Source organism: Meriones unguiculatus, chromosome 3 (assembly GCF_030254825.1).
Source record: "Meriones unguiculatus strain TT.TT164.6M chromosome 3, Bangor_MerUng_6.1, whole genome shotgun sequence".
In the NCBI taxonomy this organism is placed as follows: domain Eukaryota; kingdom Metazoa; phylum Chordata; class Mammalia; order Rodentia; family Muridae; genus Meriones; species Meriones unguiculatus.
Window position 1 is genome coordinate 183,745,385 of NC_083351.1, and position 27,600 is coordinate 183,772,984.

The window sequence follows — 27,600 nt, forward strand, 5'->3', positions numbered from 1 at the left end:
TGTGGTGATGGACACATGGTCCACAAAAGGCAAGGCATAGCAGCATGGGTGTCCACTTGAGCGGTCCTTGAGGACAGAAATGTCTCCATTCTGTCTGAAGCATGTCATTGACTAGCTGAGAGCTGAGTTCAGTTTTCTCATGTGTCACTAAAGATAAGGTTGTCTACTCTGGGAGGATGGGGTGCATTAGGAGAACTAACAGAAAATAAATGCAAAGTGCTCCCTGCACAGCCTTGCAGAAAGTTAGTGCTGAACAGCTAAGCTTAATTAAAGGTAATACCTCTGTGCTAAGGATTTAACAGAAACTCCAAAGAAATGCTTATGCTTAAATAAAATGTTGCCTTCTCTCATCGTCTTCCTTCTGGTCTCATCTCTGAAATGTTTCCAGTGTATTTCTGTAGTCAGGCCTGCTAGATCTATGTTCAGAGACTATATCAAGGAAGTCCTGATGCTCCATCTTGTCATTCATAGTCATTCCTCCTCCTCCAAACTGTGCTAGCCACTATGAGTTAAATGGATCATGAGTAGATGATCTAAATGCTTCTTTTTGCTCTAATTGCTTCGATCAAAACCTGTATGTGTCACCACTTCATCATTAGCATTGGGATCTCCAGGGGAACCTAAGGCTTAGAGTTGGAATGAGAAAAAGACCTAAATTGTACTATTTCCTACTCTAATTTTTCAGCAGTGTATTAATTGTTTTAAAATAATACTTCAACTATCAAGAAAAACATCACAAATACCCGTGTCTCGAGGCTGAAGAGCTCACTGGCTGCTCTTATCTATTAGCACATAAAATATTATCATTAATCTCTTTGCTAAGACAATAAAACTGTGTGTGTCTCCGTCAGCAATGGGCACTTCCGAAGGGTGCAGAATTGTCTGTACTACATTGCTTAGACCAGAGCTCTGGGGAAACATCTGCACAACGAAAGGAGGCCCACCAGGACCTGTTAGCTGCCACCATAGTCTGTCAGTCTCAATATATAAGCTGTGCCTACATGATGTCTAAGAATATGGTTGTTTTGATTAGTTGCTGTAATATTTGTAGATGTTCTAATCTAATATTTTCAACTTTATGGATCAGGAGAGGTTAAAAATAAAACCAGACAAAAATCCATTCATGTATATAAAATCTGACTGACAGACACGGGTGGTTGTCTGGGGCTGAAAGTTCACAGGCTACCTACCTCCTACTGCACAGAGTGGAACAGTGTGCTATCAGTTAATGTCACCAGGAGTGCACAAAGATTAGTTTTTGAGGTGTCACTGATTACTCAGCGCTGGCCCAGACTTCAGTAGGAGAAAGTGATAAATCCCAAGGAGAGAGTACAGGCTCCGCCCCTGGACACTCCTTGCCCATGGGTGAGCAAGTGTGGCCACCAGCAAAGACATGGCAGCCCAGCTCACTTTGTTCCTCCATTACTACGATTAATCAGTTCTATGTTTGTCCTGTTTTTAGCTCTTTCACACATATCCTTTCTCTCTGTGTGGTGGTGAGTGACAAAGCTTAGACAGGAAAAATGTAGAACCTCCCTGGCAAATGCAGAGATGAATCACCTACCTTCTGCTTTGTTGTCATCCACCAGTGGACAAGCTGTCCTCAGAGTCACTGTGCTCAGCTCTGAGTGCCTCCCTCGAGTATCCACAGCATACAGAGTAAACCTACAGAGCAGGAAGACAACACCAGAGTGAGACTTTGCAGAAGGGCTCTGCAAGCTGAAAACCACAATACCATGGCCACAAAAACTGCTCCCAGGAACTCAAGCATCCCTAAGCTGCTGAAAAAAAATGACTATTTAAAACAATGATAATTATAAAATTATAAAGCATCTATCACACATTGAATGCCTTCTGGGCGCTTTGCAGTTAGTCTTGTAATTTGCAGTTAAGAAAACCTCAAAGACAGAGAACAGATGTAAACCATGAACCATCTTTCACAATGAGTGTGCTGAACCTTGGAATGCTTATCTTTTATTGGGTTTACTGTTACTAAAGACAGAATAGAAGTTTGGATCCAAGCGTCTGATTCTAAGGGGTGGGAAGTGAAGCTCAATGATAAACTGTTCTAGGAATGTGCTCATTTACATGTTTATTAATTCATTCATTCATTTGCTCATTCATTTTAAAATTAGTGACTGCTTGAGCATAAACTGTGTCCCGGGAATTATTTTAGATGCTAAGGTTTTTAATAAGAGTCAAGCATAACATTTATCAAAAAGCTAAAACAATGAAATCCACAAAAGAACAGTCAATGATAGCAAAGACAATGTAAAAATAGAACAGGATCCCATGAAAAATATCAGTGTGAGTGTGAGCTGCATAAGCATTTAGGAGAGGTTAGAGCGCAGATGTCCTTCTCAGTAAGCAGATTTTTAGCTAAGACTTGAACAGTGGGAAAGAGTGGTGGTGGGAGGAAGCACACAGGTCAGGGAAGAACAAGCTCAGTAACAGCAAAAGAGCTGCCAGGAATACCTGTGAGTTTACAGGGCCTGCGGACAAAAAGACAGGATGCAGGAACAGGCAACTGCTATGGCCAAGGCAATGTCAACTGAGAGGAAAGGGTACTGGAAGCAAGGATAGGGAACTTGGGAATTATTCTAGCAACAAGCATGGTCCCACCTCATCATATCATCTGAAGACCTATGTGGGATCCAACTCAGCTTGTAGGCTTAGCCAGGGAAAACTGTGCAAGTCAGACCTGGTGGATGCAAGAGAACAAAGTTCCTTTGAGAGCAGCACCTGTGGACCTCAAGAACAGCCTGTGGCCTTTCCTATCTTCAGGTCTCTGAGCATTAGCACTGTAGCTTAAGCAAACTATAAGGAAGGAGGAGAAAATACTTTCCAGAGAACTTAAGATGCAGAGGCCAGGGAGAGTAAGAATAGAAGGGCTTTATATGGAATTGGCCCCACTTGATCTGGCCACCATTCTCCACCAGGAGCACAGGCAGATGTGTGAAAAAAGGGTTCGCAGGCTAAGTTAAAACAGCCTGATCTTACCAAGCATCCCAGTTGAGCTCATGTTTTTTAAGATGGACTTGGTGCCCTGATTATGAAGCTGCAGAACAGCCAGACTTGCTTGACTATGCATATTGGGCACCTAATAAATACACATTGCTTACACCAAGTTATCAACATATACTAAGACCTTAATATGCTTCAAGCATTGAGCTAAACAGTTTAAATTCACCAAGCAATTCTAAAGGAGATGTACAATTACCTTCTTTATTTTATACTAGAGACTCGGAAAGGCACTCCCAGAACCACACAATGATTACCAGGAGCGACTATTTAAACTTAGGATTGTTAGATTCCAAAGGCCATAAATGAAACTGCTGCTAGTTTCTGTAGTCTTCTGGATCAAGATCTGTAGACATCAACTTTTGTACAAGTGCAATTCGCACTAGCTACACTTACGGAACTTAGCTGTGCTGAAGCAGTGCCACCCCATGCATTTTTCTAATCTTATGAAATCATTCTGAAATAATCATCCTGAGAGGAAATCTAAAATGAAATAATAACCAATCTGTATAAAATCATGGGTTTTGAGAATAAAAGAGTCCAGCGTGTGGCCTGTTGTAATCTAGGCCTTCTTGTTTTGAGTTACTCTGTTCCATTCCAGCTCTACCCTTCACTGGTGGAACCAGTCTGGACTTGATGATATACCTAGACCTTCTCAGCTTTGATACTCCAGAACCTCAAGTCTCAAAGGTTGTTTGCATACAAGAATCAATGAATAGGAACTTCTCAGTACAGAGGAAGAAGATTATAATAGTGAAAAAAACCTAGTTTTGGAAATGACCAGACTTGCGTTATTACTCGAGTTCTGCCCTTTGCACTGTGACTTTGGGCAAGTCACTTTATGTCTTTATGTTACTTTATCTCTCTGTATCAAGTGTCAGTGAGAAGCAGACTCACTTGTTTCTCAGGGGCAGAGTTGATGGTTACGAAAGTTGTGTTCTTTAGAAAGGTACATAGAAGGGTGAGGATAAAATAAAGAAGGAATTCTGAAGCTACATAGATATGTTGGCATACAGACATAATTACAATATTCTGGAGGATGAGGAAGGAAGTTTTTTGGGGTTCAAAGCTAGACTGATCTAAATTGTGACACTAAGACTATTCTTGTTTGCTTTGCAAGACTCTCTTCAAAACATAAGCAAAATAAACAGAAAAACAACAGCAAAAAAAAAAAAAAAGCCTTCTTAAAAATATGCAGAAACATAAATGAAGAAAGAAACTTAGGAATGTGAGACTAGGCAACTTGTGAAGCCAAAAGGAAAGCGCTGCACTGGAAGACACCGGGGAAGTCCTTTCCACATGCACAGAAGCTCATCTCAAAGCTGCTGAAGATAGAACTCTGATCGCAGCTTGTACATCCAGCAGGTGCACACTTCAGCCTGGCTGTTTGCATCATTTAACACAGCACTAGTCACTCAGACTTTGTGTAAATCAGTGAACTTGGAGAAACTGCATCTCATTCCTCACTTACAGTTTCTCCATCAAGAGGCTGGAGAAAATTTTACAGCATATGGTTATCTCCAGGGTTACAAGGAACGAGGCATGAAGAATGGCAGTTGCAGATTTTTATAAAGACCATGTATACAATATTTACTCAAGCGGGAACACAGTTTCTTCAAAAGCATTTTATTTGACTCTAACAAGAAGATACATTGCAACCGGAGAACAGATAAGAAAGTTGTACTGACTGAGTGAAGTCACTAGTAAGCCTCAAGACAAAAAATATCTAGAAGGGGTTTAGGGCTTTTTTCCTCATTGGCCATGTTTTGATGATGCTTCTGTTTCTCCTCTTCTTTAAGCAGCACCAATAATCCCACACTGGGGAAGAAGGTTGTTTAGCTTTTGTGAAGTGCTGACAATTGAACCCAGGTCTTGCATATGATAGGCAAGTGCTAGACCACTGAGCTATATCCCACTCCACCCAAAACCCATCCTAAAAGTGAAAGGTGGTTAATTTTGTCATTAGTCTTCAGGCTGCTTTACAGTGAGCACAGGAGAACCATCAGCGTGTAGATGACACCTTCCTAACCCCTGAGAAGCATAAATGTCTGACAGTGGTTAATTTTCTAGTTGCTTGTGGAGAATTCTTAGCAAGTTGTTTTACCATCCCTAACTCTCAGCCTCCTCACTTGCAAAATATGGCCACAGTTGAGGATCAAGACTGAATGAATGATAGTACGCATGGTTCGGTCTTTGGTTCTTAAAGTGTAGTTTTGGCTTTTTCTGTCATAGTAACTAAACATGTTAGGAGAAGTACCAAACAGACAAGGCCTTGGGCCACCTTGCTAGATGAGTGTGTCAAGGTGGTGGGGCAGGGCTGGAAGAGAGAAAGGAAGGTATCAATCTCACAGGAATAGGTCAAAAGTTATAAGGCCATGAGCTTTCTGCCTGTCTCAGCTGTAATTGTGAAACTGCTCTACAGACACATCTGAAATCTGTTAGAAAATCAGGCAGGGGCTGGGGCATTCTTTGTGGAAGGGAGAAAGTGATGGTTCCTGACATGGAGGGGGAGGATACCCAAGCACACAGTCAGACTTTTGTGCTTCTCAGGGTTTAGGAAGGTGTCAGCTACACTCTGATTGGTTCTCCTGCACTCGCTGTGAAGCAGCCTGAAGGCCAATGACAAAATGGATGCAAACCCTGGGGCTCACTGGGTCCTCCTCCAGTGCCATGCAGTGTCATAAACAGGTAGCCTACTTGAATCCCTGTATAATTTGGAGAAGTTCTGATAGCTACAGAAGTGGATCTATGAGTGAAGTCAGACTTCTTAGGACCCTGAAGCTATAGGCTCAAACCATCACTCCTCCAAGTGCCAACCTTGCTTCCAAGTGCCAACCTTGCTTCAGAAGGAAAAACCATTAGCCAATTGGTTTGAAAGTCAGGGTTTCAGTACAGCACTTCTAGAATTTGCTGCAGTCTCTTCAGCGCATTAAAGCAACATCGTCCTCTGCACTGAGAATCTAAACCAAAACCAGGAGCCATACAGAGAGCTGTTTGAGACGACTGCTCACATGCAAGGCTTGTTCTGTGTCTCTTTAGTGTCGAGACAATCTCATCCTCTTGAGCCTCCCATCACCTCCAGAACAATTTATCATTCTCTGCTATGGCTCTTTGATGTTCATTTATTTACTCAACTTCTGAACCCAAGGAAAGACCTTGACATCAGGTCCAGTCATAGCTGCTGATCTTAGCTTCCCACTGCTTCGCAGTTAAGATGGATCCATCTGCTGACTGCTGCAGAGGATGGATCCCACCTTTTTGTCTTTGTAGGTGTTATGTCTTCCCGCTGAGTCACTCTTCTCCTTTGTCCTTGAAGCACCCTTTGAACTTCGGCTCTTCAGGAAAGTCTTTGTCTTAACTGGCCCTCCCTCCTAAACCCAAACATGCAGGGCCTGTGCATTTCTCTACCCATGTAGGTGTCTTCCCGCCATAGCAGCTCTCTGTAAATACTTACACCCGGTACCTCAACAATCAGCAAATACTATCCAGAATGTGTGATAACCACCTCGTGCTGTTAAAGCCACAGCCCTTGTCTGGAAATGAAATTTTCTATCTGCAAAATAAACAAAAGATGACTGGATTGACGGGTTCTAAGGGGGACTAGCAGAAGGCATTTTGTAATTTGGTTTTCAAATACATTTCCCCATTTATTGGAGGTATGAATATTTATCACAATTTACTCACCTATAAAATGAAAATCACAACATTAAAACATGCCATAGAGGGAAGCTCGTTTACAACCAAAAGTGGTAGAGAGGATGCCAGTGTGATAACCAGCATGTGTTAAGCAATCAAAGAACAATAGTCCTTGGTACTATCATCAATGCTATCATTTTGCTTCTTTCTAAGGCTCTGATTTCAACCATACCTGGCATAAGTAGCCCTCCTGGAGATCAGAAGTAGGTGGGTGGGTGAAAAAGGAGCTGTTGCAGGTCCCATTCAAGACCCCCAGACCTCCTAGCAGCAGGAGTGAGAGAATGAAACTGAGAAGTTAATTGGCAGTGAGAGCAGCTCAGAATCTGACAGGGGGTAAGAGCAGGGAGAGAGCCCCAGAGGCCTATGTCAGGCTCAGGTCCCCCTAGAGTGCAGGAGAATGTGTTTGAAGTCTCTAAGCCAGCGCCTGCTCTTCCCCAGCCACCACATGATTTAGGCATTCTGGGGAGGCAAAAGTCTCTTTGCTGATTTGAAGGGAAACAGATGTTTCCAGGCCAGAGGCCCTGGTCTTATAAAATGTTCCTTCCCCAGACAAGGCTTTGGCAAACAACTTCCCATTAGCTCACACCCACCCCTCTCACCTCTCCACCCCCAGCTCTCTACCTCCCCACCCCCATTACCATGGCTTTGCTCCCTGCCTTCTCAGCACAAAGGGGTAGTGGGGAAAACACAAGAGTTCCAATACAGACAGTTCTGGTCTGAGCGCCTGGCTTGGAGGCACTCCTAAGTACAGTTCTTTGAGTTTGCATCTCTAGTCTCTGCAGTAGGGAACAGAAGCAACAGCACCTCTAAAGGTGATTTAGTCTGATATTCTCTAGACAGAAGATTTTCTTCCCAGATAGAGCTGCTGCTTTCCCTTCAATATTGTCCTTCATGGGAGTCCCCTGAAAGGAACATGGGTTTGCAAGTTAGACCCCCATTTTCAGTCCAGGCTGCACCAGCTCCTGGCAAGCTTTTCCAGTACACTTTAGTTTCGTTATCTCTAAGATGGGAACCCCAGTTCAAACTCATGGAGTTATAAAAAGGAAATGAGAATTCAATCTCCTGAATCATAATTTAGAATACTTACGAAAAGAATGTTGTCTCACTTCTTTCCTTTGTCACCCTTAGTAGTGCCCATGTAGTTGGGAGTAGGTATGGAGTAGAGGTTGCAATTGGATGCTATAAGAGAAGAGCAGCTCACTCCCATGAAGCAGTGAGACAGCCTGTGAAGGGATTAGAATGGGCTCTGTAACCTGACTACCTGGGTTCAAATGTTGCTTCTGCAGACTATCATACTTACGACATTAGGCAGTTAAACCATCCTCTCTATTCTTCAAAATCTGAATGATGATGTTCAGGACAAGAGGACACTATGTTTGAAGTAGTCCCTGGTATAGGGTATTACTAAGCATGCAGTGAGAATTATTTAAATTATTAATGCTTTCAAAGTTAGAGTAAGTTCTATCGTGTAATTGATGACTCATCTTGGATTTGGAGTTGGCTCAAGAGTGCTTCGATCAGAAAAGTACAGTGGCAGGGATGCTGTGTGGTTCCTGCTCTGGCTAGACAAAGCAATGGTCCTTCTTTCCGTTCACTAAAGCATCTCACCTGGAATCCTGGGCCTCCAATAAGAAATCTAAATGCTCTTCTTTCTATAGCACATGAGGGATCCAAGCCAGGAGGTGATGTTGCCTACGGTGATCACGGTAGGCTGAGGCCTGGGACACTTGAATCGTTCCAGCCTGAGGCCGTGAGTCACCTCAAGCTGAATTCCTTACACCCGATTTGCCAAGCTCCCAGGAGCACACAGAGCCCAACTCGTGTCTGTGCTGCAGTTTAGAACTACAAAATTCATGTGCACAACAAAAGAGTTATATGAAGCTGCTAAGTTTAGGGGTCATTTCTTAAATCATCAATAGTAACTGTGACAACCTACAAACATGGAGAGTACCATTTGAAGCCAAACCTGGCTTGCTGTCTGCTTTTAAAATAAAGTTTTAATGCAAAACAGTTTCTTTGTTTCACAAATGTTCTCTATGGCTGCCTTTGCACTAGAGGGACAAATAGGAGGGACTGACCGAAACCATAGCTCCCACAGGCTGCATATAGACCTGGATGGAGAACTCTAACAGTATTTAAAGAAATAGTGTTCCTCATATTCCTTCATTTGATTCCACAGTTAAAAATCATTCCCATGGTACACAAAGGCTCAAAATGTTCAAGAAATTGAGCCAAGGTCATAGCTCTTCTGACTTTTAGTCTAACACCATGTCTACTGGCTCGGGACCGGGACTTCAATTTCAGGACTGATTCTAAATGAGCACAAACTTTTGGTCAAGCCCTACCATGATCTTCCCTCTGTTTCCCAGCTTTTGACATGAAGACCATTGGCTAAATGGCATAGAATGGGCGCCAGAACTCAGGCATCCCAAGCTTTCCTGAGGTGAGTGGTCACCGCTAGGCAAAATGTCTTTGTTTTCATTTAGTCTAGGAAAACCAAAGTAAAATCCAGAATGCGTAAGAAAAGGCAGCTACGGATTCCTCTTCTTTCACGCGGCAGCTATGGATCCCTCTTGTTCATGGGTATCTCACTCATCCTTAGCACCAGAGCCCAACCGTCCCATCTTCCAGGTCAGGCTAACACTCCACACATTCTACCAATATAAAATTTAATTCTAGTGTCTGACACAAAGATGTGATCCAAGTATCCTGGTAGTAAAGACTCTAGATGTGTTTCCACCTTTAAAACAACCCAATCTGGATAGCGGTTGTGAACGCTGGGCAGGACAAATGTGAGCTAGTGTATGGCTAAATTCTGTAACATTTTGAAGATTTCCTGTCTGTGGTAGTTAGGGTATGTTCACATGAGTTCATGTGCCCACAGAAGACAGAAGAAGTCATGAGACTCCCTGGAGCTGGAGTTATAGATTCTAAGTCCCTGATATGCATTTTGGGAACTGGACTCAAATCCTTTGGAAGATGAGGATTCGCTCTAAAGTTCTAACTTACTGTTTTAACCCTGTGGTTGAATTCCCACCGCCAATCCCTTATGTATGTACTACCTTCAGTCACTCCAGCAGGATAGCCTAACCATCAAAGAGTCAGGAAAATGTTGAGGTGGCTAGCTCTGAGAATTCTAGCAGAAGGCCAGTTTTGAAGAACGATGTTGCCACTAAGCTCAGATGGAGATAATCACTTCTGGAATTTGTAAGGTGATTACTACTGTCTGTCATAGCTCCAGATCTTACCTATCCTAATTAAAAAATGGGGTACAGAGCTAAACACAAAATTCTCTGCAGAAGAATACTAAATGGCAGAGAAATGTTCAATATCCTTAGTCATCAGGGAAATGAAAGTCAAAAAGACTCTGAGATTCCATCTTACAACTGTCAGAATGGCTGAGATAAAAACTCAAGTGACAATACATGCTGGAAGAGGAAGTGGAGAAAAGGGAATCCTCCTCCATTGCTGGTGGAGTACAAACTTGAACAACCACCTTGGAAATAAATCTGGCTCTTTCTCAGACAATTGGGAATACTGCTACCTCAATCAAGACCCAGCTATACAACTCCTGGGCATATATCCTAAAGATGCTCCACCATACAACAAGGAAATTTGCTCAACTATGTCTATGACAGGCTTATTCATAATATATAAAATCTGGATACAACCTACATGTCCCTCAACCAAAGAATGGATACAGAAATTGTGGTACATTTACACAATGGAATACTATCAGGTATTAAAAACAAGGAAATCATAAAAATTGCAGGCAAATGGATAGAACTAGAAAAGATCATCCTGACTGAGGTAACCCAGAACCAGAAAGACACTTATGGTATATATTCACTTATAAGCAAATATTAGCTATATAATATAGGATAAACATACTAAATTCTACAGAGCTAAAGAACCTAAAAAACAAGGAGGACCCTAGGATGCTTAATACTCATTCATCAGGCAAACAAAATAGATACCAGAAGGGGCAGAATAGAGGGAACAGGACAGGGTCCTACCATAGATGTCCTCTGAAAGATTCTACCAGCAGGGGATGGAAGCAGATGCAGAGACCCATAGCCAAACTTTGGACAGAGCACAGGGACTCCTTTGGAAAGGGAGAGCTGGGGTAGAAGGACACAGAGGGAACAGGATATCCACAAGGAAACCAACAAAGCCCAAATTTCTGGGCCCAGGTGGACCAGGAGAGACTGCATCAATCAAGGACCTATGCATGGAGAAGACCTATAACCCTGAACAGATGTAGCCCAGAGGCAGCTCAGTCTCCATGATGGTTTCCTAATAAGGGTATCAGGGGCTGTCTCTGACATGAACTCAGTTGCCTGCTCATTGATCACTTTACCTTTGCCAGTCCATATAGGAAGAGGATCCAGACAGTCCTGATGAGATTTGATAGGCTAGGGTCAGAGAGTAAGGGATGAGGACTCCCTCTTTCGGTGAACTAGGGGAGGGGAATGGGGGTGGAGAAGGAGGGAACTTGGGACTGGGAGGATACGAGGGAGTGGGAAATAATTGCAATATAAAGTAAATAAATTGTAATAAATAAATATAAAATATCTATAAAATGGAGTCAGCAATCTTTGTCTCACAAGACTGGTATGAATGAAAGACTCGGGAAAGCAGCTAGAACAGTGTCTGGAGCACTGAATGTTATATAGCTGGTTTTACTCACTTGGGGAGCTCAAATGAGAAAAATGTGAAAATGATGTTTCTTAAAAATTCCATCACATCAATTCTATACACAGGCGATGGTCCTGGAGGCTGGTATAAGTGATAGGAGCAATGTGATCTGTCAGCTTCAGATAGAGTCCAGCTTGACACTACGTTGGAGCATGAGAGGTAATATGTAGGCACTGGCTGAGCAAGAGCCAAACTGCAGATTGCCTGTTGGAAATGCTGGTTTTGCTTCCTGTCAGCACTGATTCTGGGTAATGATTCACTTTGATTGATTGATTGATCGATCGATTGATTGACTGATTGCCTAATTGCTTGTTTTTTCTTCTTGGAGAGAATGGGCCACAAGATGTCATTGGGGAATTACACTACATGAACACTAATCTTCTGAAAACCCGTCATATAAATAACAGAAAGGGAACACTATCAGTTAATTCAAATGAGGCTGAAATTACTTTGATAGCACAAGAAAAAAGAAAAGTACGTGTATGTAGTCCAATAACCTTTATAAATGTAGAAACAATAAAGTGTCAACCAACCTGAGAGCCTTTTCTGTAGACGACAGCATGGGCTGGAGATGCAGCTCAGTGGTAGAGCCTATCATGTCTGGCTGTACTAAGATCTTATGCGCAGACCAGAACCCGAAACTAAGTCATATTTATAGTCAGTTCTGTGCTTAGATAATTCAGTAATTAATTCAATAATCAATTCAATAATTCAACCTCTATCCCTCCTTCTCCTTCTTTTTCTCTCTTTTCACTCTGTCCTTTCTATTTCTTTCCCATTTGTTAAATGTATATAATTGGCATTATTTGTAAATCAAGAACATAGCATGTTCAGAATGTTTTATCACATTTACACACCTGCGTTCTTTCCCTTAAAAAAAAAACCAACACGTTTTATAAAGTGTAAATGAATTCTCAAGGAGCTTGATTATCAACTATGGAAAGCAAGACTAGCACTGAGAAATGAAGACAGGAGGATCAAGAGATTAAGGTCATCCTTGGCTATGTAGGGAGTTTGATGTCAATCTATACTACATGAGACCCTGTTTCAAAAACAAAATATGAGAAAGTATTCACTTGGTTGACTGGAAGTTTTCTTCCAATTGTAAATTGTTCTGACTCTGACAAACATGTATGGCACACCAGCATCTCTAAAATAACCCAAGTGTTTTCAAACGTCGTTGTAATCCACGTATGCCGAGCTACACATCATGATTCATGCATCTGTGTTTTGTGTGTGCTGTGTGCATGTTCATGCGTGTATGCATGTGCACACATGCATACTCTACTGTATTTGGGTGAATGTGTGTCCCGGGTTCACAAGCACAAACCTGCTCACGAATGTGGAAGTCTGAGAGAGTTGGTGTCATCGTCAGTCATTCTCCACCTTATATACTAACGTGAAGTGTCTCAGTCGAACCCAGAACTATCTATTGCAGCTAACTAGTTCTAGTAGTTCTTGCCAAAATCAAACTAGAGTTTCTATATGACTCAGTAATTCTTCTATGCACAAACTGAAAAGGTGTGTGTGTGTGTGTGAGAGAGAGAGAGAGAGAGACAGAGACAGAGACAGAGTGTGTGTGTCTCCATGGAAAAAAACTTTCATGGGTAATTACAGACAGAAAAATTGTAAAATGGCCTAATTAGTCATCAACTGATGGATAAAATAATCTGGTAATTTATATAATTGAATATTATTCAGCCATGAAAATGAATGTGGTTTTTTACTCAAGCTACAGTTTCACTGAATCTTGATAAAATTATGTTAAAAAACACAGGTGATCAAGATCAAATTTGTATGATTTCATTCATGCAAACTGAATGCAATAGGGAAATGCCCAGTCACAGAGAGCAGTTTAATCCTGCCAGGAGCTGGCTGAAGGGGGTGAATTCCTGTTTCTTTATAGGTGAGGAAAATGTTCTGGAATTTGTTCTGATGATTGTTTAAAACTTTACAAGTATTTGAAGTCTAAAACATCCTGACGTGTACATCTCAGAGGAAAATTCCACAGGTGTGAATTATATCTAAATGAAATCTGCATGGGAAGCAGAGGGGCTGGTGAGTTGCTCAGCGGTAGAGTATGGGCATAGCCCAGAGTTCAGTCTCAGCAATAACAATAGCAAGAAAACAGAGTCAGAAGCCTGCCCAGATAGGAGTGGCCATGGTGGGTGTTTGGAAGCTCGTTCTTCTTTATCATTCTTGCTCCAACCCCTATCTCATATTTTTTTCATGTAAGCAAAAAGCAAACAGCTTCTGTTATGCAGAAAACTAGAAACATTCAATGAAATCATAAGTGAACATTCATATCTTTGGTTTGTTTGTAAATGTGGGAGTATAAGGACTGCACTGGAACTCTTTGAATCCTTAGGTTGCTATAGAACGTAGCTCCCAATCTGTGCGTCATGACCCCTTTGTGGGTAAAATAATCCTTTCACATGGATTTCACACCTAAGAACATCTGTATATCAGATATTTACAATCCAATTCATAACAGTAGTAAAATTATAGTTATGAAGTAGCAATGAAAATAACTTTTTGGTTGGGGGTCACAACAACATGAGGAACTATATTAAGGGGTCACAGAATTAGGATGTTTGAGAACTGCTGGCATAGAGTCTAGGTGCATGAATGTGAAAGTGGAGAAAATTCTAGATTTTGAAAAAAATCTCCATATTTCAGGTTATGACACTGGTGAAAATTTAGTTTCTTTAAGTCTTAGTTCCCACGCCAAGAAAATGAATGACATCCACCTGTCTCAAAGGCTATTTGGAGGGTACTGTTGAGTGGAAAGTATGGAGTTAGACTTACTAAACCTGTTTTTTTGAGATAGCATTTCTCTGTGTAGTGCTGGCTGTCACTTTGTAGACTAGGCCGGCCTTGAACTCACAGAGATCCGTGAGCTGTTCTTTTAAGCCTCAATATCCTTGCATTGCAATTAATAAAGAGTTAGCCTAGGAGAGACGCTGTCATTGTGTCCAAATTTCATAACTGACCAACAGTAGACTCATAAAAACAATGAATTCCAAAATTAAGTACTTGAACATGGGACCTACCACCACCAAACTACCTCTCATTCGCTACAGCCACACTTGTCCACTTGTATACACATTAGAACCAAACTTACGAATACACAACCTTGCACTATCCACAAAAGAATGTACCGATAACTGTGGATTCAATGAGAAATGTATATTCAGCCACTGCTTCACTTACGTAGTCATCAAATATTGAATCGTCCTCTTATGTGTATCGTATTCTGGCTGTAACGAGGTAATCAAAATGCTGCCCCTGATGTGAAGGAGATAGATCACAGAGTATTATAGGGCAGGTGGTAGACAGCATAGCTGGGGACACAGTTACATTCTGTGAAAAACTTTAAAGAAAGCACAAATGAACAAGATGTCTTTCTCCCCATCTACAACACCATGATTCTTGCTTCTGCAAAATAAGTTGGTCAAAGTGTCTTAGAATAAAGAATGTTCAAAGTAGGAGTAGACTTATCCCCCCTGGGGAAGGGAGCAGTGGGTAATAAAGGCAAGAGCATCCTATAAGAAGACAGCAAAAGTCCCTTAGGCTGAAGGACAATAACAGCTTGAGACATGGTGTTTGACTGATATTAGTGAAATATGTAGTGAAGAGTGAAATTCTGAAGAAGGCTGGGCAGGAGTTGTGTGGGTTGTGCTGACTAGTTTTATGTAGCTAGAGTCACTGGAGATGAGGGAGGATCAAATGAGAAAATGCTTCCCTATGACAGAGATGTAGGCTAGCATGTAGGGCATTTTCTTAATTAGTGATTGATGGAAAGAATCTGGCTCATGTGAGTGGGGCCACCCCAGGACAGGTGGTCCTGACTTCTATAAGAAAACAGACTGATCAAGCCATGGGGGAAAAGCTACTAAGCAGCACCCCTCCATGGCCTCTGCATCAGCTCTTGTCTCCAGGTTCCTGCCCTGCTTGAATTTCTGTTCTGACTTTCTTCGGTGATGAACAGTGATGTGGAAGTATAAACCAAATAAACCTTTTCTCCCCAAATTGCTGTGGTCATGATGTTTTATCATAGTAACAGAAACCATAAACAAGACACTAGAATGGATGAGTTTATTTCCAAAGATCTTTGAGGCTCAGCTTGAAGAAGCTAAGTTCTATGTTACAAGTGATGGGAAGGGGTCAAAGATTGGAAAGAGGTATGATGTCAATGGGTTACCACTTCAGGACTATGTCCCTGGAGAAAAATGAAGAACAGACTAGAGACATGGCCTTATGGATGCTGAGATGGGTGAGAGATTGCTTAGGAGATGGATGCAGTTGTGGAGGGGGAAAATGGTCACAAAATTTGAACAATCCTGTACTGGAGGGAGAAAGTAGATAAGTGGAGAATACGGTGAGAATTGGGATGTAAGTTAGAAGCTTCTTGTACAAAGAGGTGGAGGATGAGAAACAATGGAGAAACAGCTGAAGGTTGGGTGGCTGCTGCTGCTGTTCTAAACAGGCAGCACAAGCAGACAAGTCACTTGGCAATCTGGGGCCGAAAGGTGTGGCTCACAGAACGTACCTGTGTCCCCAGCTGTGCTGTCTACCCTGTCCTCCAATGCTCTGTGATCCATCTCCTTCACATCAGGGGCAGCATTTTGATTACCTCGTTAGAGCCAGAATATGATACACATATGAGGATGATTCAATATTTGATGACTACGTAAGTGAAGCAGTGGCTGAATATACATTTCTCATTGAATCCACAGTTATCGGTACATTCTTTTGTGGATAGTGCAAGGTTGTGTATTCGTAAGTTTGGTTCTAATGTGTATACAAGTGGACAAGTGTGGCTGTAGCGAATGAGAGGTAGTTTGGTGGTGGTAGGTCCCATTTTCAAGTACTTAATTTTGGAATTCAGTGTTTTTATGAGTCTACTATTGGTCAGTTATGACACAATGCCAGCATCTCTCCTAGGTTAACCCTTATCAATTGCAATGCAAGAATATCGAGGCTTAAGAGAACAGCTACCACAAGACATTCACAAATTTACTCAAATTTACTTATAATGATATTCATTGGAGAGCAGTTTATGTTCAATCACATATGGATAAGATATCTATGAGGTGTGTGTGTGTGTGTGTGTGTGTGTGTGTGAAGTTTGGAGTGTGGAAGAAATGGTAAAATGTAAAATACTGCTTATGAATTACTCAGGGAAGATGTAGATCTTCCCCCTCACAGTCAACAATTGAAGTACTGGGAAAGTAGAACATGGAGAAAGAAGATAAGGGGAACACAAGAAGCTATACTTCTCTGGACATAATGGCACAGGTCTTTAATCCCACCACTCTGAAGGAAGAGGCAGGCAGATCTTTATATGAGTTTTAGATCTCTAGACCAACCTGGCCTTGAGAGCAAGTTACAGGACAGCTATCTGTTAACACAGAGAAACTACACCAAACCAACCCAAACCAAAACAACAAACAGAAAAATCTCCACGAAGTTAGACTATTCAAGAATACACTGATCTAGGAGTCATTGTGTGTGTTTGTGTCTGTGTGTGTAGGAGAGAGAGAGATGGATGGATACCTGAATCACATGTATAGTTATTTCCAAGGCAGGATCCAATCTCAGAGATTATTTGACCCCCAGTACATGGTCAATATATAAATACATATACAAACATACATATATATGTATGTATGTATACATACGTTCTCTATGAGAGCTGTGTTCTCCTAATCATGAGGCTTCTTTTTGTCTTGGACAGAAGATTTGATTGTTGTTTTGAACTCACACAACCTTGTACATATATATGTATGTATGTATATGTATGTATATATATATATATATATATATATATATATATATTGACAGGATAAAAGGTTAGCACTATTCAAACAGCCAAAAGAAAATGTAAGGAAGTTATTAAAGCCTTTACCTAAATGAAAGCTGGGATTTGTCACCTTCATTGACTTAGAAAGGACTGCGCAATAGGGTATGGAGTTTGGTAATGCCAATAGTATAGAAAAAAGATCAAATATTATATCCAGGTTGTCAAAAAATGTCAGACATGATAAAAGATTGTTGCTGACCAGGGAGAATTGTCAAGACAGGCGGAAAATGCCAGAGAAGAGAAGCAGCTGACAGGGTCTATGCTTCTGTTAGCCTTGAGATCCTAAGAGGAACCAAATAATCTCACCATTGAGGCACGGTGAGCAGCAGGATGTAGTCTTGCCCAACCTCTATCCGACCCCTTCATTTAAGTTAGGGTTAGAGCTGCAGTCTTGGTATGCCCTGGGTCACACAGTGAGCTCGATGCTAATCCAAGGCCAGATGTTGTATAGACCCTCATTGTGCTGAATACACCACCCTGGCATTTCGCATAGTGACCAACAGTGAAGACTGAGAACACTGCAAAGAGAGGTTCCTTTTCCAAAGTTCTTGCTCTGACTCTACTACATTTTGTGTAAGATACCAGTGTGGATTTCAATATTTGTAAAGAGGAATTTTCTTCCTGTATGGGTTTTCTTCATTTACTTGCCTTTTCCTACTCCTGTGATGTTAAATCTCTGGCCACACAGCTCTGGGCATTGCATGTAATATGGATCCACATACCACTTTGCCCACCAGCCACAATGTGGGGTGGTTCATCCACAGGCATAGTGCTAAAGACACAGTGGGCTCTACCTATTCCCTGCTTTCACAAGAACCTTGCCCTTGGGAACAGGGCAAGGTTACAGTGGTGCAGTCACTACCTCAGGACATCTGCTTGAGCTTTGTGGACTGTAACACTGAACCCACTCACTCTCTGCCTACGTTCTCTATGAGAGCTGTGTTCTCCTAATCATGAGGCTTCTTTTTGTCTTGGACAGAAGATTTGATTGTTGTTTTGAACTCACACAACCTTGTACAGACCTCATCTCATATCTTGGGGCCCCAACCACCATCCGGCTTCCATTGCCCCATGAAGATAAGCCTCTCTGGTCGATTGGACACATTAGCCGTGGAAACCTTGAGTTACCAGAATGAGGGCAATGGGCTGGCCAGGCATGGTTGAGGCATCCGATGCTGATAAGACCTTGACATGGCTGGACAAGCTCACAGCGACGTAAGGCTTTGCGTAAGCACAAGATTAGAAGAATACATTATTCAAATATTTATTTTCTTGCAGGAATTGACATAAAAAAGGGAGTGGAGGAGATTCCCAGGAGACAGATAAGACCCTGTGGGCCTTTCTGCACCACAGCTTTGAATATGTGGTTATTACAGAAATCAAATTAATATTAACAATAAACAATGCAGACTGTGAGTGTCAGCTGGAAGCAGCTGTAGTTTCGACTTGTTAGCATAAGAAGCCAGGGATGACAGTGTAAATTAAAGAATAAACAACTAGGAAATATAAGCCTACTTTGCTCTTGGGCTAGATTAATATAGATTCAGGATGCTGGTGATATTTTCAGAGGGAGTGGTAGCATGAGACTGACAAAGGCAGCAAACATAGTCTTGAAGTAAATCTTGAATTTTGATCTCTCTGAAGCCTGGAGTAAATTTGACACAGAATTGACATGCATGGGTAGCATGTGGATTATTGTTCTTTTCTCATACCATCTGCGTTTACTTTTGGTTTTTAGAATTAAAAGAAACAAACACATCCCTGACACCTCTCAATTTACACTTTGCAAAGCTTATTATACAAATAACCTTGAGAGTAAGGCAAAGCAGAGTTTATTGGCCACATTTTGCATTCGGGGAATTTGCTGTTTGTGAGGAGGACGGCAAGGGGGCTTTTAAAGCAGGGACACATTGTTGCAGGGGCTTTAGGGCTGGCATTTAGTGGAAGACCGCCTAGAGATCTCTGCGCCGCATTCACCTTGACTTTGAAGACATAGCTGTTCCCCTCTCTAGGGTCCAAGGGCTGAGGCAGCACCGAGGCAGAACTCCCGTTTCTTGGCCCCTTAACTTTAGCTCACCCCATCAAGCAGCACTCAATGAGTCTTGCCAGCACTGGCTTAACAATTATTTCCTGAAGCCTGGATATGAAGCTATGATTTCTAGGTAGTCTTCTTCACATTTCCCATGAATCCATTTGCTCTTCCACCTATTCTCCTTTCGTAAGTTTGGCTGTGTCACCTTAGTTGTGCCTTCTGCTTCCCCCTGCCACCTTTGGCTGGGTGGAGTGCTATGATAATTAAAGATCCATAGGAGTGGCTTTGAAAAGACTTAGATGTACAACCCTTTTCAACCTAATGGTCTTCTTGGGGCTATAAGACTTTGAGGTTATTTGTACTCCTTACCAAAGCATCTGTCCTCTTTGGGTAGCTCAGTACACACTGAAAAGCTATGTCTCCAACTCGGAATGGGGTTTGGACACTATGACTCACATTGTATCCTGGCCTCCCAGTGCAGGAGTGGTGACATCATTCAAGGAAGGCAACCAGAGTCTGACTTCCCACAGCGCTGCCTTAGTATGACTCTATTACTAGTATATTGATCAGAAAAGGGCTTCAGCAAATATGACAATACCTACTGAGCAGCCAGCTCAAGACAACCAATGTTTGCACCCTCAAGTTAAGAACTCACACTCCACATTCTGTAGCTTCCCTGGAGTTCTTTCATGATTTGAGTTCCATCAATGTCATTAGGATTGGCACATTCATGTATGGCTGTATTGTACCAGGATGACCTGATGTGGTCTGTAAACCTGCCAGGTTGCCATACTCCTCAATAACTTTTCACATGAGATTTCCTGTCCCTGGGGAAGCACTTTCTTTTCTTTCCCAATCTTCCATCTTACTGATCTTAATCAGCTTCTAAAGTTCAATGCCAATGTCCTGACACTTATTGCAGTTAGCTTTCCCTGGGCAGAAAGGTCCTGCTCCAGCAAGAGCTCACATCACTGACCACATCTTATGAGTTCCATGGAAGCAGAGGCAATGTCTGGTTCATCTCTGAGTTCCAAGAAGGCAATGCAGAAAACTACAAAGAAGCAGACACAAAGCCAGTGGGATAAACAAACACGGATGCTAACAGGGAAGGTATCACATTGAGCAAATGCTTGGCTGGATAAAGAAAGTGGGAGGGGGTCTTGTTTCCTGGCAAAACAAAACAAACAGAACCTTCTTTGTTGTCTCAACCACTTTTTCCCATAATCTGTATATTACAAAGCTAAGTTACCAATTAATTAATTTGTGACATAGTGATCTGTCTCAGTCGGCTCCTCCCAGAAGAACAGGAAACTCAGTGCCAGCACAATATTTTATTTCTCTGTGTGTCCATTATGTGGCTTAGTAGAAGAGAGGACAGCGCAGGGAGTCAGAACATGGACCTTGAGCCTAGAGGTCAGAGGTCTTTCAAATACTTATTCATGCACTCTCTGAGAGTTTATTAGCCAGTTTATTAAGCCACCAGGACCCTTTATTTACCTACCTTTAAAGTGAAGAGGGGAAAATGGGCTCTACCTCATTCTTATGGTTATGACTAGAAGCACATAACACATTTATACATATATAATAAATTATTATATATAATAAATTATTTATTATAAAAGAAATATCTATTGCCTTTCTTTGTGTGTGCAGCTAAGTATATACAAAGAAACAAAATAAGCATTCCCTTTACTTCACAAACTCCCCATATATAACACAAATATAAATTTGTATTATCAAGCTTGATAAATTAGCACAAGAAAGAGTATTTGGGTAGATAATTTAGCAGATAGGCCAGAGGGTGCCATTCTAGGAAACAACTGAAAGATAAACAAAATTAACCAAAAAAAAAAAAAAAAAAAAAAAAAAAGGCATGTGGCATGTGAAAAAGCCCTGTGGTGAGACAGAATGTAAGCTTTGTTGTGCAAGAGGCTCATGAGATGCTCAAGTGAGTTCTGAATTAGTGATTGGGAACTTGGCCTCAGGAGCCAGGCTCCTGAGTTCACAACCTGGCTTCCAATATTAACAGTTGTCAAATGTTTTTATGTCTCTGGGATTTGATTTTCTCATCTGTGATCTGGAAATGATGGGGTACTGTCCTCACTGGGAAGTCCAGGTGAGCTAACTTATAGAAAGCATTTGCAACAGTGTCTGGTATGTGGAAAGTTTGTTTTAAGTACTAGCAATTCAAACTGTTAATTCTTTTCTTGGGACTCCATGAAATAGAAGCAGAAGGTCTTATTTGGAAAAAACATACTCTAGAAAAGAATCAAGGGAAATAAAGAAGAAACTGGGGAGGAAGCCAAGCCGTGTGGTGTAATCCCAGCTACTTGGAAGCTGAGGCAGAGGGATAGGACATTCAAGGCTTGCTACAGATAATGTTCAATGTCAGCCTGGACTACTTAAGGAAATACTCTCTTAAAAAACAAACAACAAATAAACAAAAGAAAAAAGAGGCCCTGGGTTCAATCCTCAGTACCATAACTAAATAAATAAGCTCACGCAGACATATACACAGACATACACACACACACACACACACACACACACACACACACACACTCAAATTACTGAATCAGGAGCCAGCAGCTCACTTTGTCTGTCTGCAAATAGCAGCACACTTCAAACCAGCAGTGTTATTCCTCAGACAACACTAGAACTTTTTCTCTCAGCCTGCCATTGGCTATTTAGATCTGCATGAAGGTACTGAGATTTCAGGAAGAACGTTATGATACTAAGATAGATAATATGCAAAAATTCAGGGGAATAAAGCTATGACAAACAAAAAACAATCTGGGGGTCACCGCTATTTTCTTCTTCCTAAGGATATTTTTGTGGAAACCAGAAAAACTGCTATTTATTTCTCCTGTGGCTTCTGAGTGGCTTCCTTGTTTTGAGCAATGCCTCTTCAACATGTTACAAGTCTTAGACATGATTCAGAAAGAGTAAGTAAACCGTATTGAATTCCTGGCCTATGACCAGAGTGAGAGGATCTGAACACAGCCATGGAGTTAGAGGTGCAGCCCACTCACCCACAACCAATCCTCAAGCAGACAGCTCCTGGGGCCTTGTGTGCTTGTCCTAATCTGTGAATATTTCCCAGAAAGAAATACTCACTTCTGGCAAGGGAGCCTGATGAAACTCCCTGCAAGCAGGGCCTCTCCCTCCCCTTCTTGCTGGCCTCATGCACATGCACACGCTAATGCAAATCAGCCCTGACCCAGCCAGGGGTCTGTGGGAAGGCTGCCAGGCACTGGGAACAAACATGCAAAGAATGTTATTTCATTTCTGGCATCCTAGGGAAAGAGGGCTGAGAGGGGGAAGTTGGTCAGTGAAAGAACAAACTGGGTGGAGAGAGAAAGAGAGACAGGAGTATTATGAATGTATACAGCAAAAAGGGTGAAGAACACGGGAAGGAGTAAGAATAAGCGGCCTACTGGGCACTGGAAAGTGCTGTTTGAACCTCTCAACTTAAATTGTCCATGTGAATCTTTAACGTACAATATATTAGTCCTACTTACTAAATGCAAACGCTTGGTTTTTGTTTGTTTTTGTGTTTGTTTTTAAGTTAAGCATTGTTTGTCTGTGATAATGTCTAACTCTCAGCTCAGGAATGCATGGAACTCACTGTGTAGTTCAGGCTGGCTTAAACTTGTAGTAATCTTGACTTGGCCTTCAGTGATTTTTCATATGTTACTCAATGACCAACTGGTGGATCGAGGATTTGAACCCAGATTTTAAACTTTCAAATGTTGACCCTTAAGATGTCTCCGTAAGACTAGTTGACTTGTGATTAGTTGTCTTTGGTCAGACTTCTAAAGAGCTGGATGCTACTGCCCCTCCTCCCAGGATCCTCACTATCTAGCCCTTCTCCTCCATACCTTGACACAGTCTTAATTCCAGAGTAATTGCCTCTTATCCTAATGATTATGACTATACCCAACTACTCTCCTCAGCCTCAGTCTCCTCTATTAAGTCATATATTACAGATACATTTCTTAAATCCAATTTTCCCTTCTCACTGTTGCTCAGAACTCATCAATGGCTTTCTAGCCTGCATCATAGGGTTTAGTCAGTCCTGTCCCCCAACTTTGTTTATTGTATGCTTCAACTATCTTGAACTTTCTATCATCTTCCAAATGGAACTCTTTCAATATATCATCTCCTCTCTCTCTCTCTCTCAGGTTGTTTCAACCATTTCTTCTACTTAGGATGTAAGTTTACCCATTATAAATGTTCAGTGTTACCAAAACCAAGCTCAAAAGCCCCTTCACCAAAAAGGACTGGGTAATAAAGATTATGGCTTCCTTATAACTCCTTTGCTTCCACTGTAGGACAAATCCACCCCAAGGTACTTGGCCTGTTCCAAATTTGATTCAAACACTAGATGAAATTCATTGAATGTGAGACATAGGACTTCAAATTCAACTCGATCTCTCTGTAAAGGTGATATGCACATACTGTTGACTTTGGAGCCAGAAGACTTCTGTTAGAATTAAGGGTCTACCACTTATCAGTTAGGTGACCTTGACAAGCCATGTTTGAGCATTGCTTTCTTTATCTATAAAGTGGAGATGGTGGTCCTACCATAAAGGTACTTTTTCAAGATTGCCAAGCTTTAGTGTTAGTTGATCTTAGCACAATGTTGGCATGCAGCAGTCAAGTTTGACAGATGGTTGATGACAAAGATGGTAGTAATAGGCAAGCACCTGTCATTGCTTTGTTCGTGGCTGGTAGGTACAGCTGTTTATCTCAAACACTAACAACTCCGACCTGTTGTGGAGAGATTCTTATCACTGGTTTTTGGTATTTGCTGAATTAGGTATCAATCAAATGCAATGCCACTTTGTTGTTATGAATTCACAAAAATATAATGCATGATTCCTGAAGTCTCGACTTTTGGTCAATGGCAGATTATCTGTGAATCTAAAGAACTATATCGGGGACAGGTTCAAGAAATATATAAAGCATAATTAGGAGGCATGAAACATTGATTCTTTTATCATGTATAATGGGGAAATGACCGCAATTTAACCACATTTTATGTTGAAATGCTGCCATCTCAAAACACTCCCATTTATAGGAGGATCTTACATGATGTGGTACCTTTGGTGTTCTATTGGCTGCACTATGCCCAGGAACTCTGCACAAATACTCTACATGAGTATTGGTTCCACAACCAAGCTCATACATGAGGTATGGTGGATCACATCATCAATTCTAACACACAGGAAGTGGAGGCAGGAAGATCTCAAGTTCAAGTGCAGCTATTTAGACAGAGAAAGTTCCATGCCAGCCTGAGCTTCAGAGTAAGATCCAATTTCAATAAAAACAGAAACAAAACTAAGATATTCTAAAGCAGGCAGTAGCAATATCTCTGTTTTAAACAGATATGGAAGTTAGAACACCCCTCCAGAAAAGAAATATTTTATACAGAAAAAAAAAGTAAAGAAAAAAAAGTATGTGAGATTTGAAATGACACTAGGGTAGTCTGTTTCAATCATATGACCTTAGCATCAGATGATTTGGGGCACCTGTATGCATGCATATAGAACAAGAAAGCAATAATGTTGCTTACTGTAAATCCAAGAGCCCTCATCCAATCTGTTCTGACTTTGAGTGACATAGACTAGGCCATGAGGATGTTTGGGTCAGTGATGTCTGTACTCCCAAGCATTGTTATTCTGTACTTGAGATGTAAACAGACTGGGGTTACTGTTTTGTTACTGGATGGAATGGTCTGTACTCAGGAGAAAAGAGAATGTGGCAGAGTGGAAAAACACCAAAAGTCTGGATTTCGTCTCACCTCTGTGTCTCTACACATCGCTAATGCTGATTCCCTACAGTCCACTAACACTTTCACAGTATGAATCTCCTCAAAGCCTCCTTCTTCACAGAGGTAAGCAAGTGTAACATTGGGAAGAGACAGGACTTTGTGCAGTGCCTATGCCCAAAGCCAAGATGAGGGGAACAGGAAAAGGTTAGAGGACCTGGCCTTTGACCTGAGTCCATTTTAGTGTGAGCGGGAGAAGACTTTTCCACTGACCCGTTTGTGGAACTGGTGAGTAATGTAAAGTTTGGACAGACATGACTCTGTAGAAGCTCTTAAGATGATTGACCTAGGTGAAGATTGTGATTCCACAGGGAAGAAATATGTTCCTGTGCTGAGCGATCTCTGTGCTTGTCCTTAAAGGTGATGCTACCATAGATGGTAGTGACCTTACATTTCATGAGTCATGACCAGAAAATTAACTGTTGTGTGGCCGGTTGTAAGTTGACTAAGAGTCACCTCTTCCCTCAGACATGAAGCTCAGGCAGCAAAGCATCTTTACTATGGAGCCTCTTCATGCTTTGCATGACGATGCAGGACTGGTAATGAGGTGCTCGTCTTCCATGTAACACCACCTCTCCCATCCTGGCCCTTCATGTTTCATCTGTATTCTCTTCTACACCACAGTGTCTCCCGTTTTATAATTCTCATACTCTATTCTGACAGATGTTGTCTTCATCTCTGTGTTAGTTTCTTATGACTGCCCTAAAAAATATTGCAGGTGTGCCTATCTTAGTTTGAAGCACGTTGTACACGACCAACTAACGAAACCTTTCCTACAGCTTTTAACACTACATTCATTTAAAAGGAAAAGAAGGAGCTATTACTATGTATTTTGAAGATGACCTAAGCCATGCTGCTCCATTTTTGCTCAGTACACTTTTTCACATAGTATGAAGACCTGGAGTCCCAATCTGTGAGATGCAGCCATTCTCTTTCTACTTATATCAGATGGGTTATCTGACTTTCAGTCAAATCCAGTTAGAATTATTACCTCATTACAAAGGTTGAAGTACATTGTATATCTCCTCAAATGACTCTGATGGCTCTCTGTTACCTGCAGGGGAAAGTCCAGCTTCTCTGCTCATCATTGAAGGATTCTCTTTGTAGCTTAGAGACAGTTTATTTCCCCTTCCACCCTCCGCAAGTGCGCATGAGCAGTCCGTGCCCTGTCGTTCTGGAATCCTGGCTGGTGTCCGATTCCTGGATGAAATCCTGATGCAGTTTGAGGAAAGAAACGGCCGGCCTTAGAGTCTCCAGCAGGTTTTAGGAGCCTTGCTGTCTGTCCGCTGAAGAACAGCATTATTTTTCCTCTATGAGTCTCTCTTGGCTTGGGATACATGGCTGTTTTTGCTTCTGGCTTGAAGACAGCTCTTCCCCTCTCTGGGGCCCCAAATGTGAATTTTTGCAGAGGTCAGTGTGACCTGATGTTGAAGAGAATTAAGTCATGAAGCAGACCCCACTCACCCACATTGCCTGACCAATAAGGCTGGGCACCATAGATGAAGGCAGTTTACATTCCTCTTGATACCCACATTGCCTGACCAATAAGGCTGGGCACCATAGATGAAGGCAGTTTACATTCCTCTTGATTAGGGGGACATCAGAGGCTCTGGCCTGTGGTGGCATCAGGAATGCACTGGCCATGCTCATCTGGGTCCTGGATGCAGAGTCTGATAATAGGCTGATCCTGGTGCATAGGCTAGGGTAAGGCATGAGGGAAGGAGAATGGAGAAAACTCACAGAATGTTGAAAGAAGAAAGATCTTGAAATTGTACAAGGCAAATATTGAGAAATGATAAGCAAAGAGAATGGAACAGAAGGAACAAATATGCAGACAAGGATAGAGCAACTCAGTGGTCCATGCAGAACCCAAGAACAACATAAGAGGGAGGTAGTACCCATGGCTAGGACAAAGGAAATGGAAGTGAGGAAGAGTATGGAAAAGAACAGAAGAAGCAATAAAGAAATGGATAGAAGTGAAAGCAAAGATGAAATTAAGAATGAAAGGGCTTGAGTAAGGGCAGAGGGAGGAAAATAAGGAGAGAAAGAATCTAAGCAAAGAAGGGAAGCAATGAAGGAAAGAGGAAAAGAGTAAAGGATGGAGAGGGAAAGGAAGAGTGCGAAGAAAAAAATCCAGAAAAGTTTTCAGTGGTATAGAAAAAGCCAGAAAAGAGCAGGGCACTAGCTCCATCCAGCCCCTTCTGACTTCTTTGCCTCGTGTGTCCTGAATCCGCTTTGGGCAGAAGATTCATCCCGTGTTGGTTCAGACAGTGCAGCATGACCATGCAGGAAGACTTCTTCTCTGTACATCTCATTTCTCCTAGGAGCTAAAAGTCCCTCAGATGTTGTCTGGGTCATGTCTGGTGCTTGGCTCAGACGCCAAGGGAAGCAAAAGAATTTTGGCTGTTTCCAGAAAGCAAGTCTTCTGTGTGGACTGATGCTGGCCTCCCCAGC

At 41.8% G+C, this 27,600-nt stretch overlaps 1 protein-coding gene across 4 annotated transcripts in view; it reads right to left on the reverse strand.

The window, feature by feature from the left end:
• Positions 1-27,600, reverse strand: part of Astn2 (astrotactin 2) — a 995,804-nt gene that overhangs the window by 15,070 nt on the left and 953,134 nt on the right. For all 4 annotated transcript variants that reach the window (XM_060381206.1, XM_060381207.1, XM_060381208.1 and 1 more), the window contains one exon: positions 1,565-1,665. In XM_060381206.1, the coding sequence (XP_060237189.1) occupies positions 1,565-1,665 (101 nt within the window). The remainder of the gene's footprint in view (positions 1-1,564; positions 1,666-27,600) is intronic.